We start from the raw sequence: 15,538 nt of genomic DNA, 5'->3' as shown, positions 1-15,538 counted from the left end.
TGTGAGCTCCCACAGTCAAGGAGGGGATTTAACTTAGAGCTAGAAGGTACATTTGCATATGGGGAGTCAGCCTCTTCTTTAGAAATGGGGAAGGTGGATACTATTCCATTTGCCTATTACAATATGGCCATCACTGTATCTGACTTCCTGTAGTTGGAGTCTGGTGTAAGAGATTTGAGGATTACAGGGATCACAGGAAACACACCTTGGTGTGACCATCCTCCATTTCTTAGTCCAACCTCCCCACTTCCATTCTTATCCTGTTCTGCAGAGTCAGGTCAGTGCCAACCTTCTTTTCACACTTGATTCGTGAACTCCTGCTTTCTGTTTAGTAAGCCCACACTGCCCCTGCTTTACTTCCTGTTTCTCAACCATAAGATGGATGTCCATATTTCCTAGAAAATTGCTATATTGTTGTAGCACAGGGTTCACACCTATTTCTTGCTCCATCTACTCTGTGGATGCAGAGAAAACACATGCTGAGAGAAGTAGCTGGGAACTCTGCACACCATGAACCTTTCTTAGGGACCCTATTCATTCTTTATCCTGTCCTGGTTCACATCTCACCCAGGTTAGACAGGTGATAATACCATGGAAGTGGTGTTTGGTAGCCAAACCACAGTGACTATGGATATGAATACCTATGACATTCTTCTGCCTCAGGTCTCTTTACAGACTAAGGCTCCTCTTAGAGTTTGCAAAATGTCTCAGTGTCTGGGTACAATATGAGTCCTTTCCTCTTTTCTCATCTTTCCAGTAGTCTTTACCTACAAATCTTTTTTTTTCAGAGAATATAAATTTTTTCATATAATATATCCTGATTACAGCTTTTCCTCTCTCTCCAATACCCAAGACCTCTCCTAGTCCCCTTCCATCTAGATACACCATGTTGCTGTCTCTCTTTAGAAAACAAATAGTCTTCTAATGAATAATAATAAAATAAAATAAAATGAGATAAAACAAAAACTAACACATTGAAACAGGACAAAACAAACAGAAGGAAAAGAGCTTTAAAAAGGCAGATGAAAGAGATGCCTTTGAAGAGACCTCCTGATGTACAGACTCTGGAATCCCATAAATAACACAAAATTAGAAGACATGCTATATATATATATATATATATATATATATATATATATATATATATATAATGAAAAGTTAGGATAAAATAAGAGGTAAACAAATAAGTAAAATGACTTAAAAGCCATGTGATATTATGAGACAAGGACCCTCCAAATGTGTATTTGAGTTTGAATTCGGGTAACTGTTGATTAAATGGTGCGCTGCTCCTGGCTTGCCGCCACGGGGCAAACTGATGGAGGAAAGTGCTGGAGGAGAATCACAGGCCATGGTTATGTTTTTAGAGCTTTATTGGGAGAAAGGTGAGGAGAGAGAGAGAAAGAGAGAGAGAGAGGAGAGAGAGAGAGAGAGAGAGAGAGAGAGAGAGAGAGAGAGAGAGAGAGAGAGAGAAAGAGAGAAAGAAAGAGGAGTGGGGGAGAGAGGGAGAGAGGACAGAGGGAAGGAGCAGAAAGGAAAGAGAGAGGGGGAGAGGACAGACAGAAGGAAGGACAGGGAAAGGAAAGAGGGCTGCACAGAGGGCGCACCCACTTTTTAGGCGGGGACACTGTCGCAGGCTGATGACGTAATTAAGGTCAGAATGCATACAGTAAACTTCTACTGCTGGAAATGAAGTTAGTTTCCTCGGTGAGACTCCTTAGAGAAAACTAGTTTTTCATATGCAGTTGGTTATCAATTGGAGATGATGAGGGACTAGGGATGGGTGCAAGTGTCTACGTTTTCAACTCTAGGACCTCATCTGGTGCAGACTCAACAGACTGTGCATGTATCACAGTAGCCCTTATTTCCTTGGTGTGTCTCTGTCCCCTGGCTCATATACTCTCTTCTCCTCTTCTTCAGTGTTCCATGAAATCTTAGGGGAAAGATTAAAAGAAGACTTCTCATATAATGATGTGTGTTCCAAGGTCTCTCATTCTCAGAATATTGTCTGGCTGTGGATCTCTGTATGTGTTTCCATATACTCCCATGTGGACAAGGATAGGAAAATTCATCCTTAGGAAGCTGGAATTGTATGAAGATGGGGCAATTCCTGTGACTGTTAGTGTCTACCTCCTGCAGTGAACATTATTTCTCTTTGTTCAGTTTAATGTTAGCCATTACCCCTTTTCTCTTGTGGGAGGGAGCAGCTCATAAGCATCTTTGTAAGTGATGGAAGTGTAGGCATGAGGGTTATAAAATCTATCACAGTAGGCATTTGGTATTAACTAGACCTTATCTTTGTGGCCTGAAGGCAATGACAGAGGCAGTCAATGACATTAATCAGAGGCCCAGACTGAGAAAGGATTCATTCCTAATCCCTGTCAGTATTTTACTGATCTGACATTTTAAAGGAGCAGACAATGATCAGGCAGGTTCCAATCCCAACCTCAATCACTATGACCTTCCTAACTCTGCTTCCCTGCTGCTCTGACCCTCAGAGGGAACAAGCAGAAGCACAAAGTGTTCCAGCAGACAATCCTGAGCTGACAGTCATGCTAATGGATCACTTACACAAAAGACAGAGAGAGCATGCCAAGCATGGTATAGTGTAGCATGAATTCTTAAAAGTTCTTATTAATAAAATCAAACCCGAGGCGAGTTATTGGGGTCCATGCTGGTAGATCAGAGAGACAGAACAAGCCACAGCTATTTCACCTCGCCGGATCCTCAGCTGGTCTTGTCTCCTCAGACTGGAGGCCTCTGAGTCCTCATCCGGAATGGGTCTCAGCTGAATTACTGCTCAAAAGCCTGAATGCTTAACCCGCCAAAATCTTCTAGTTTCTGGTCCTCACGCCTTATATATCTTTTTGCTTTCTACCACCACTCCCTGGGATTAAAGGCTGGCTTTCTGGGATTAAAGGCGTGTGTCACCATGCTTGGCTATTTCCAATGTGGCCTTGAACTCACAGAGATCCAGAGGGATTTCTATCTCTGGAATGCTAGGATTAAAGGTGTGAGTGCCACCATTTTCTAGCCTTTGTATCTAGTGGCTGTCTGTTCTCTGACCCCAGATAAATTTATTAGAGTACACAATATTTTGGAGAACACAATACCACCACATCTCCTCTCTTTTTGTCTAAAATTAAAAAAAGCTTATAACTAATACAAAAAAACTATCCAATAAGTATATACAATATATACAGCCAAAAATTACATTAATGATGTCTAGTCCATTAACATTTGACAGATTCAGATAAAAACTCCATTATATATATTAACAATGTCCAGTCCAGTAACATCTGAAAAATTCAGACCAAAAAATTTTCATTACTTATCTTATTTAAAACAAGTAGTTCCTTTTTAAAAGTAGATTCCATAATCTTCCTTTTTATCTTATCATATCCATATCTCTTTTTCTTTTCATAATACATTCAGTAGTCTACCTTTTGTCATTTTTATATCTTCCCCTTTTCTTCAGGGTAGATTCAATGATCTACCTATTTATCCTATTATTTCTTTATCTTTTTTCTCAGAGTAGATTCGATGATCTATCTCATATCTATATTCTCTTTTTCTTTTTGCTTTCTAGGGGTGAAGATATCTTTAGGGAATCTTGAAAAGAAAATTTTTGAGTTAATCGTCAAGTCCTGTATCGTTTGTCCAGTCTCTGCATAATAGGAAAGTTCAGGGCTTGTTTCAAGTCCTTGTTTGAGTAGTCTGTTAGGCTGGATCATCTCAGCTAGTCCTCTAGAAATTGTCCTGACCAGTTTGTAGTCCAAAGTCGATTTTTCCATGGCATTAATCGGCTTAATGGCTTTATCATAGTCCATGTGGAATCATCATTGTAGGATCCTGTCATCTTTTTGAAGATTTCAAAGTCACTGTTAGGCATGGTCATGGTTTCCTGCAGACTTTTTTTTTTTGCCTCCTCTGTGGTTTGAAGCAATCACAGTGTGATAAATGTCTCTCTCTCGGAACCATGAACATTCTTCCCTAGTACAGGAAATCTTCACAGCAATTTCTCCCCACCATTTTTCTTGCCAAACTTTTCCAAACTGACCTTTGCCGATGCTTTCTTGTAACACGATGGTCCTGGCAATTCTTCTCTGAACCAGCAGCAGTAAACCCTTCGTCCCAGGTAGCAGCATCACCGTAGTCACCAACACGATGAGAAGGAGCTGGCAACGTGGAGCAGTATCCACTGCTTCCATGGTCCCACCACTGTTTGTGGCTCAGTCCGGGCCAAAGCTTCTCCCAAGCCTCCTAGGCCGGCCTCAAACTTGGGATCCTTCTGCCTCTGTCTCCTTCAGCAAATCCTACTGGCGTGTGCCACCACCACTGGCCGAGTGTAGCTCGGGCCTGAGCTGGGGCTCACAAGGCTACAGGCAAACAGCTTTTTCATGAATTCGTACCATGAACGTTGGGCGCCAGATATAGCATGAATTCTTAAAAGTTCTTATTAATAAAATCAAACCCGAGGCGAGTTATTGGGGTCCATGCTGGTAGATCAGAGAGACAGAACAAGCCACAGCTATCTCACCTCGCCGGATCCTCAGCTGGTCATGTTTCCTCAGACTGGAGGCCTCTGAGTCCTCATCCGGAATGGGTCTCAGCTGAATTACTGCTCAAAAGCCTGAATGCTTAACCCGCCAAAATCTTCTAGTTTCTGGTCCTCACGCCTTATATATCTTTTTGCTTTCTACCACCAGTATAGGTTGAAACTCAATACAAACATGGAAATGGTTTCTTCCCTGATTTGTTGGCACAACCTACAAAGTTCTCTCCTAATCCTTTGAAAGGCCAAGAATGAACTCATTTTACAGACAGACAGCAATGATGCTTTGAATGTCTTCATAGTTTTTTCATATGATGGAAACACAACCATAACACAAATGGCTAATAAACACTTTTCACAGTTTTCAACATATTGATCTATCAGGGATATACAAATTAAAAAAATAGTTTGAAAGTTCCTCTTATTGTAGTAATAATGGCATTTATTATAGAAGCAAATGACACCAATTGTTGACAATTAATTGGAGAAATGGGAACCATGAAACATGGTGGTTGAGAGTGTGGACTGTTGCAGTTCCCATGAAAATTTGTCTGGAATTTCATCCAAAACCTAAAAATAGAAATGTCATGTTGCCTAGCTACATCAATACTGGCCAGACACTTGACAAGTCTCTATGGCAAAGATACCAGATCATTTATGTTCAGTGTTGCCCTCTTCACAATAGCTAAGACCTGGAATGAGCCTAGAGGCCCATCAGCTGATGAATGGACAATGAAGATGTGGTTGAAGCTTGTCTGCTGTTCTGTGGAGGAAGCTCCCTGACTCCAATTTAGAGGCAGGAGTCATCATGCTGTATTTTTAAAATAAGGTTTTATTTACTGTGAGAGTTGAGTTGCTCTCTGTTTCCTGGAAAATGACCTTCCACAACCAATGACTTGGTTTGTTCTTGAGAATACCCTGATCCTCTCTGAACCTTCCTAATCAAATGGGGGAGGGGGCACTTGAAGTTTTATTCAGTTTTTTTTGATTTTCTTTATTACCCCTTTCTGTTAAACTACTCATAAATTTACTCCTTATCAGTGGCCCAAGAGTTGTATACTGGGCTGTTCTAACCTCACTTAAGAGGCAGTCACATGCCCACTCTTGGGTACACCCCATTAAAAACCAAGCTTGCTTCAAGTTTGGCTCAAACTGTGGTAGTCATTTTATTCTCACCATTGGGATTAACACCATCTGTACAAGTATTCAGGTTAATGCTCCTTCTTATTAAACTTCTTAGCTCACTCATGGCAGATTCAACAAGCACACAAGACAGGCAATGTACTCCAAAAAGCCAGCTCATCCACCATGGATAGATCCTGATCCCACTGCCGGGAACCCCTCAGACAGACCAAGCTACCCAACTGTCTCCCATATGCAGAGGACCTAGTCTGGTTTCATGCAGGCTCCACCACTGTCAGGCTAAAGTTCATGAGTTCCCACTACTTGGTTAAATTGTCTCTGTAGATTTCCCCATCATGATCTTAGCCTCCTTTGCTGGTATAATCCCTCCTCCCTCTTCTTAAATGGGTTCCCATATCACAGCCTACTGCTTGGCTGTGGATCTCTGCATCTGCTTCCACCAGTTATTGGATGAGGGCTCTATGATGACAGTTAGGGTATTCATCAATCGGATTACTGGGGTAGGTAGTTTAGGCACCCTTTCCACAGTAGTCTAATCTGGGGTCATCCTTGTGGATTTCTGGGAATTTTTCCCTGACACCTGTTTTCTCCCTAACCCTATAATGTCTCCCTCTCTCAAGATATCTCTTTCATTGCTCTCCCACTCCTTCCTCCCCCAGCTGGACCATCCAGTTCCCTCATGTTCTCATCCCCGATCCCCTACCCTCTATTGTCCTCCTCACCCCCAGTTTACTAAGGAGAGGTAGTCTATTTCCAATTTTCAGAGCAATATAAACATCCCTCTTAGGGTCCTCCATGTTTCCTAGCTTCTCTGGAGATATGGGTTTTAGTCTGATTATTCTGTGCTTTACATCTTGTATCCACTTATGAATGAGTACATACTGTTTCTGTTTGTACTTCATTTTCAATTTCTTTTTTATTTATTGTATTTAATTATTTATTAATAAAGGGTCTTATATATCCCCTTCCAAAAATTTTAAAAGTAACAAGGAAATCTCCTCTCACATGCAACTCCTTGGTGAGTAGCTTTTATTCAGGGCTATTACTGAATGAAAAGATCTTGGAATCTACAGCTTGGCTCCTCAAACAGAGCTGCAGGGTTAGGGATGGGCTGGTTTTCATGAGCATAGGGAGGCCTTGTGTGCATTTTCTGCAGCTGTATAAGGAGTTTTGTGTTGGAAGTATTAGATACATGAGTGCCTAGAGCAAATGAATGAGACCAAAATGAATAATAGGAAAAGAACTGAAGAACTACATATTATTCATTATGTATTTCTGATATATTTCAAGATTATTTTTGTTTTCTTGGTCACAGATGCCAATTTTTTACTATTTTGATGAATTTAGAAGGATTAGCAAAGTTTTATGAATGTTGAATTTAGATATTAATTTGAAGAAATAGTTTTCAAGAATGTAGATTAGTGTTGATTCAGGCAAAACCACTGGTGTGATACCCAGTATTGAAGAACAATGATATGTAAATTCTATTCACTATTATTTTTCTGTAAATGACATTTTAAAACTTGAAACTTGCTGTTTTTATTAATTATTAAGTATTACTTATTACTCTGATGAGGACTGTGTTTCATGATAAAATCCTGTACCTCAGGTCACTCTTTTAAACATTTTTAAAGTAATAAAAGAATTAAGTTTGTGAGTAACAAAACATATAAAGTAATCTAGAGCCTCCACTCTGGGGCTGTGCTCTAATGTTTTTTCATTCCTCCAGTCTTGCCTCCTCCCCAGGACAGGACACTCTGCACTGATTGGGGGTGAGAGTCAGCATGGAGAGCCTTGAAATTGACTCTCCAAGAGACAAGATTTCCAGGTCCTTGTTTTCCTGGAGATGAATTCATTCTACTATGAGATGAATTGTCTTCGAGGTGATTGGAGGGACTTTGATCTGAGTCTCATCTGCTATTGTAGCATCCCTAGTAGAGTGACATGTATTCTAGGAACTACTCAACTTCTCCATGACAGCTCTTGTATCTTTCTAGGTGATGGTGCCATGAGCCTTGGATATGGTTAAAGGAGAGGAATAAACTCAGAGTAGAGTCAGGAAACACCCTGCGGGCCTCTCTACACCTGCACTTAAGGCTCTGCATAAGGAGTTTATATTGGTTTTCCTTTTTGTTCTCTCATGGCAAAAGTTTTGAGCAATGTTATTGATCATATGATCTAGATGTCATTTGAAAATCATAAAATATAGTATCAGACTGTGTCACCCTTTGTATACTTTGACAGAATATGTTCTGCAATTGATTAATCACACTCCAATGTAGGAATTGCTCTGAAATGTTTGTAGACATTTTTAGGCAGACTCAGCAATTCTGTACAGGTGAGGAAGGTTGTCTTAGGAATCTTGTGTTACTGTGGTTCATCAGGACAGCCATAAATGGAATTCTGTGGAGGATGCAAGCTTTGACTCTCCTTGCAAAATGCAGCCTGCCCCAAAGGAAGTCAGCACTATGAACCTTGCATGGGTCCAGTCAGTTCAAATCTAACAATAACCCAACAATCAGAGCATTCTTTGTCTTTTGATGGTTCTCTGGAATTCACAGATAAGGGAGCCCCTCTTTCCTTTCTATCCTGTCTCTATGGTTTGTATTTGAACAAGAGAGTTTATGGTGATATTGATACTTTATGTTTCACAGAGGACAGTGGGGGGACACTAGGCCTTGGAGTATAAAAGAATTCTGCCCACCTTTAACTGATACAAGAGACATTTCCTGATTATCTTGATTCTTTGGAACTATTCTAGAGAAAAATGAAGCATAATGATGAACTGTGACAATAAATTCTCAGATGAAAATAAATGTACTGGCAGTCAAACAAACATTCCAATCAGCTCTCAACCTCATGGTGCTAATGTATGTGATAATAGTCAGGTCAGATTGGAAACATTTGGGTTTTCTTGTCCCTGGATCTTGTTTCCACAATTTGTTGCCTTAGATCTGACTAAAAGGAAATGTATAAATGACAGTATCCCACTGTGCTCTGTTTTGTTTGTTTCTTTTTGTTTTTTTTACTGCTGTAATAAATAAAAAGTCAGATTGCACATTGCTGTCCATGGCAGAATTATTTTGTTCCTGACATTCACCCTTTGTAGAGCTAGGATGTCTGTGTTCTCCTAATGAAAAGAAAACAAAAACAAATACATGCATGACAGAAGTGATTGGATTCAGATAGGTCAACTTATGACAGAATCAAAAATCAATACAGGTCCTAAATGGGCCTTGCTGCCTTTAAAAACAAAAAAATTCTTCCCACCTCTCTTTTTTTCCTTTTCGCGTGTGTGTGTGTGTGTGTGTGTGTGTGTGTGTGTGTGTGTGTGTGTGTGTTGGTCTGGAATCATGCACCATACACTGATGTGCAGTCAATATCAATCAATGTCCATCTAGAACTTGTGATAAACACAGTCCAATTTCAGGAAGCAGGGTGATGAGCAGGGCTCCTTATGACATGAATTTTACAGCCATTTTACATTGCCTGGTTACAATCCTACTGTCCTGGCCCCAATGAATTCAGAGTAGAATAACATTGTATTTGCCAAAGTAACAGACTGAAGGTGTAGTCAGAAGCCTTGGGGGACATCTTCCCAGAGATTCTTGGCCTCCCCAGCTCAGTCACAGACTGCTGCAGATGGGCCTGGGAGTGGACACCTGTGAGAAGAAAGGAAGAGTGGATGTCACAGTTACCTTAGTGTATGGCCCCTCCTCAAGTAAGGAACTTGGGAGCCCCTTACCTGTAACTGCTGCCACCAGGAAGTGGACGATCCAGATCCATTTCTTGGTCAGTACCTTGTATGCTCAGCAACTGTGGAGAGGACACTGATCCTATGTTGATTTTTAGTGTGAACATCGATGTTTTACCACCATAGACTCACATGATTTGCATATTCATGAGGCAGGGTACTTCTTAGATAAGGCCTTAGTCCAGCTGGAGAAGGAGGGAGAAGAAACCTAGGGCAGGCAGCAGAATGCTGAGGACCAAATCCTCCTAATCCAGTCTGTCCAAGTAGCCATTCCTGAGAACTGTGCAGACTCTGTGGGTTTAACATCAAGGCCTAATCACTCAATTGAAAAATAGAATCCTCATCTGAGATATTAGGTCTATTTCCTGACAAAAATTTATTTACAAGTGGTGGTAGTGATGAGAATAATTGAGAATGGAAATTTCAAAAACACCTAAATTAGGAGAATTTCTAATCTTTTTTCATGTAAAAACAGTTAATATTTGCTTTTCCAGCAGAACACAGGTGTATGCTCCTGGTGTTTTATAATATCTTTTTAAAATTCTTTTCTTTTTTGTCTATTTGTTTACTATAGAGAGAAAGAAATGTTGTGGAGTTGAGTGGTAGGAGTGTGGGAAGGATCAGAGAGGAGCTGTGCATGAAATTGTATCAGAATACATAAAAAATGAAGAGTAAATAAATCTTAATGAAATAAATGAGAAAATAAATGTCTGTCCAAGATTTAACAAAGAATTTTTACTGTGTTTGAACTTCGACAGTTCACATATCAACTGCAGAAGGTGTTGTTCATTTAACGGACTTTAGGAAGGGAGTCCACAGAGGCTATGGAGTCCCCTCCACAGCTCATCTCATTTCTACCATGTTGATTATTGGCTCCACTGTGCCCCCTGCTGGTCCTGAGTTCCCCTGCAGGTTGGTATGTCATGATGTATACTAAACTTACAGCCTTTACACACTTATTATGCTAATAATCGTATTTAAACGAGATTGCTCTTATTAAACTTGTCACAGCTTCAGTCTTGCTGTGACCCCTCCATCTTGTCCCCGTTATTCACTACTCAATGAGCATAATTAGGAAATCCTGGCTTGGTAAGTAAGTGCTGGTGCTTAAATGGTTTGTATTAATTGGACTCATATCATTGTTGAAGAATCATTTGCCTAAATCCTAACACAAAAAGTTAATTTATCATTCATTAAATATTGCTCATACACGTATTTATTTTCTTCTGTGTACCTGGGAAATATTTGAGAAGTTAATCCAGAAACATCTGGTGTTCAGAGTGCGCCCAACATGCAGGCTCACAGTGGTCAAGATATGTCACTGGCAGCCATGTGGGATGTCTTTCACCTTGGCATTACTTAGCAGAGTGTGGATCCCTTGGTTTTCACCTTCACACTGTGATTTTCAATGTGTTGTGTTGGTCTGGGTGTCAGTAATCCCATATACTGTAGTTGTTTGTTCCCCAGTATATCTTGGCTCATAGCTGACCTCACTATAATAGTATCCAGGGATGGCTCAGGTCCGGATTGACAGAATCTCTTTTCCTTTTACAGATTCCTAAAATCTGTAGCACAACTGAGCCAGCACCAAACATCACTTCTCCCAATGATGCTTGTCTAACTCTCAGGTGAAACATTGCAGGGTTCCTACCTTCAGTAACAAAACAGAGTTCCATTCCAGTAATCATGGGGTCAATGGTAACAAGAAAACAGCAGAAAGAAGCTGCAAACTATGATAAGGAACTCTGTTGCCAAGGGAAGAGTTAGAACAGAGACCATAGATGACATTAGCTGACATTTGCACAATGGTCACTCAGACTTTTCCACAAGCTGAGGGGATAAGAACCATTTTCAAAAAAAAAATATTTTATGTAACAATGGGACAGAAAGTAATCTTTACAAGGATGCAGGTTTCTTATGAGCATTATGTGAGAAAATGTTGATTACCTCTATCCTATTACAGCATTAACATATTGAAAGCTGTAAGAGTAGATATCTTCCCCACCTCTGTCTATGATAATAACATTCATTCAAGGAAGATCTGTATATTATTCCCTAGGAGAGGAAATAAATTGAAAGACTTTTCATTTGTTTACATTTTCCTGTGATTTCCAACTAAACCTACCCTCACCAAGTCTTAAAATTACAGACCTTTTGAAAAACAGAAAAAAATTATTTTTATGTTTTTAAATCCAATAGTATGCTGCAAATGGATATCTGAGATGCACCATGGCAAAATAATGATATGCTTATTAGAAATTAAGCCAATAGCAATTGTCATAGACTAAGACATATTAAAGGGTCTCTAGAAGATTTTTATGAACAGGAAGGGGAAACCACATATTCTAAAATGTAAATAGACATATGCTTTTTGTGGTGATACTTTGTGCTCTAACAAACAAAGTTTGCCTGGAGGTCAGAGGGCAGAGCTACTCACTAGTTAACCATAGAGGCCTGGCCGTGGTGGCACACACCTTTAATCCCAGCCCATGGAAGAAAGAATCTGATAGTGATATGGCTGGGCAGAGAGAGGAATATAAGGCAGGCAGAGACTGGAGCTTGCTCTCTATTGGCTGAGGAGTTGGTGATGTAAGAGTTGACTCTGGATGGTTGCTCCTTTGTGTCTCTGATCTTTCAGCATTTACCTCTATATCTGACTCTGGGTTTTTATTATGAAGACCAATTAGAATTCATGTACAAGTTTGTCCCTGAGGAAGCCCATGGTGGAAGTTCAGAATTGCCTACGATGTGTAGTGCATCTAGTAGTTCTGAGTAGCTTCTGTAGTTGTTAAGTGCCACTGTTGTGCCAAGCTCCCCTGTAGGGAGATTGATGTCTGAGTTCACACTGAAGACTCCTCCATTGTTTCTGGCACAGTGAGACATAGCAGACTGTGCAGATTTAAGGAAACTTGTTTATAGATTGTATGCCAACTGATACAGATGCTGGAGTAGAAAACCCAGTTACAAACTGTGTCTCTAGTACTCCATGGTATGGTGCCAGCATACTCTAAGGATATCTTGGGTGCTGTGAATGTGATGACCCAGTGAATATGATGGCTGTTTACATACAATCCAGAGAGTAGAGGCCAGTGACAGGGTCTGCAAAGATTTTATGAGGACAAACCTGATTCCTGCAGCTACATCTAGGACAGTGTACCTGGGAATAGTGAACAACACCATCAATCATAAACGCAAACTATGGGCCACACGCCCAGTTTCCTTTCCTTATATGCTGTGACACTCATGGTAGGGAACAGTCACCAGGCAGAAAAGCAGTTCCAGGACATACATATTTGATGGAAATTCCTGTGTAAAGGAGAGAAGGGCACCTCAGCCAGGGCTCAGCTTTCAGTCTGAAATCTGGGTGTTATTCTTCATGGTGCAGTTGCTGGAGCATATAAAAGGTCAATTGTCCCTCCCAGACAGGGTGATTTACCTGCTGTTGACTAGAAGAACTAGAGGTACAGATCTCAGGGATACTTTCTTGATTCTCTGCCTTCTTAATCAACTCCCAGACAACTCAGCAATGATGTGGATCCTGCCATCTAGACATATCAGTGAACATGAAGACGGCCTCCTCTCCTTTGTTCATCCTCCAGGCTGTGACTTCCTCCCATCACTTTGCACCTTTTAGTTGGAAGCATGGCCGTCATTAGAGATTCCTCCCAATGGAGGACAGTCTCCGAGTCCTGGCTGACCTGGTTAGATGACCATCTACTTCTTTATCTCCAGAAATCTCATATTTGAGTCCCTGGTTCTTTATGCCTGTTCTTTTGGTTGTGGGTGGCCATATAGAAAACATGTATGCACAATGGAGAGATTGCTGTGCAGTGCAGGATTGTAGGGACCCTGACCACTATGCACAATGTGCCATCATCTTTGGAATTCTGAGAGTTCAGGGATATTTTTACACATTATATCTCATCTGTGTTTCATCTAGAATTTCCCTAGTGGTCATTCAGAACTAGACAAACATCACAGAACTGAATGCCAAACTTGTTAACTGAAGAGAGGGCACATGCTCTAAGTCCACTTACTTTGCTGATTTTGTTTTATCACTTGGATGAGGCAGTGTGTTTTAGTGTTGGCACTGTGATTCAGTTTCCATTCCCTTGAAACTCCATAGGAGGAGATCACAAATCACAGATTAAATGGTAATGGTGCAGGCTCAGGTGTATCTGCACATATAACTTTAAGTTCTTTTCTATATCACAGGTGGATTCTTCACTGGCATATTTAAAAATCATAATTATCAGTATAAACACATGAGTATTTGTTTAATAAGATGTTTTGAACCACAATGAAAATGTATGTATTTTTGTACAAAATATCCCAACTTTGGGAGTGAGTAGAACTCTTAGAGCAGAGTCATTGTACCTCACCCATTCACAGTTGACCTGCTCTGTACTACAGGTTTGGTAATAGAGCTGCAGTGATGCATGGACCCCATTTAAATCCATTACATACTCTTATGCATAATAGCAAATGCTTTGTGTCAATAATCTAGAAGTTCTCTGACATATAGATGTATCTGAGGGTGAAAGGTATGGAGAAACCAAAGTAGAATTTATTTCCAATTTGGACAATTAATGCAATGCCAAGGACAGTTTCACAAAGATGTTTTCATTTTAAAAAATTTCCTAAGACCAGAGGCTCAGCTGGTAAAGGAGAGATTCACAACCAAAGGGACAGAATATATTACCACATACAGCATCTTGAGAGCAATAGTGAGAAACAGGCAAATGTGACTTTAGGGAAAAAAACACAGTTTTTCATAATCAGAGAGAAATGACCCTAAAGCCTCTCTGACCTGAGGAAGTGAGAAGCAAAAACAGAGAAAACCAGTTTTTCCTTCCAGCTCTGAATTCCTGGACTTGGTAAGAGCTGAGCACACCCTACTGGTCCAGAGCTCCTCTGCAGGGAGGTTTGTGTCTGGGCTCATGCTGAAGTCTCCTCACTGTGCCTCTTGCACAGTAATATGTGGCTGTGTCCTCAGTGGTCACAGAGTTCAGCTGCAGGAAGAACTGGTTCTTGGATGTTTCTCTGGTGATAGAGATGCGGCTCTGCAGGGATGGGTTGTACCTGGTGCTACCAGCATTATTTATGTACCCCATCCACTCCAGCTTCTTCCCTGAGGACTGTCTGATCCAGTTCCATGTAGAACCACTGGTGATGGAGTAACCAGTGACAGAGGAGGTGAGGGACAGGGATTGAGAGGGCTTCACCAGGCCAGGTCCTGACTCCTGAAGCTGTACCTGGGACAGGATACCTTCAGACAAGAAGAGATAATTCTGTCAATCACAGTTTGTCACAACCTCTCATGGACACATGTATGAAATGGTAACTAACACTCACCAGGAAGGGCAGTCACCAGACACAGAAGACCCAACAATGTCATCTTCTAGGCTACACCTCCTCTTCCTCAGAGGTCAGCCTCCTGTGAGAGAGATGTGAGCTCCCACAGTCAAGGAGAAGATTTAACTTAGAGCTAGAAGATGCATTTGCATGTGGGGAGTCAACCTTGTCTTTATAAATGGTTAGGATAGATATCACTCCTTTTGTCTGTTACACTGTGCCCATCAATGTACCTGATTTCCTGTAGTGTGAATCTGGAGCAAGAAAGCATGAGGACTACAGGGATCACAGGAAACACACCTTGGCACGAACAACTTCCATCTCCTAGTCCAACCTACCCAACTACATTCTTTTCCTTCTGTATTTATTTTTCTGTCACATGTCAGGGCCAACCTTCTTTTCACACATGGTTCCTGAGTTCAATACTTTCTGGTTAGTAAGTTGGCCTTTTTCCTACCCAGGAGATGGGTTTCCATGTTTGCTAGAACATTGGCACACTGTCATATTTTTGTTGTACAGGGTCCACACATACTTCTTGCTCTATCTAATCAGTAAAATGTAGAAGAAACACATAATGAGAGGAGAAGCTGGGAACTCTGCACATTATGATCCTCACTCAGGGATCCCATTGATTGTTTATACTGTCCTGGCTTAGAGACCACCTGGGTTAGACATGTGACAGTATCATGGGAGTAGGTGTGAGATAGCTCATCCACAGAGACTAATGATTAAAA

At 40.8% G+C, this 15,538-nt stretch overlaps 1 gene segment (V, D, J or C); it reads right to left on the bottom strand.

Moving 5' to 3' along the window:
* Window positions 1–14,344: 14,344 nt before the first annotated feature.
* On the bottom strand, window positions 14,345–14,895 carry LOC114688593. The segment is given in 2 exon segments: window positions 14,345–14,718; window positions 14,805–14,895. Coding segments are annotated over 2 exon segments (417 nt in total).
* Window positions 14,896–15,538: the final 643 nt, after the last annotated feature.

The sequence above is a fragment of the Peromyscus leucopus genome, chromosome 14, assembly GCF_004664715.2.
Source record: "Peromyscus leucopus breed LL Stock chromosome 14, UCI_PerLeu_2.1, whole genome shotgun sequence".
In the NCBI taxonomy this organism is placed as follows: Eukaryota; Metazoa; Chordata; class Mammalia; order Rodentia; family Cricetidae; genus Peromyscus; species Peromyscus leucopus.
The sequence above is the reverse complement of the archived record's forward strand: the minus strand, read 5'-3'. Positions and strand labels throughout refer to the sequence as shown.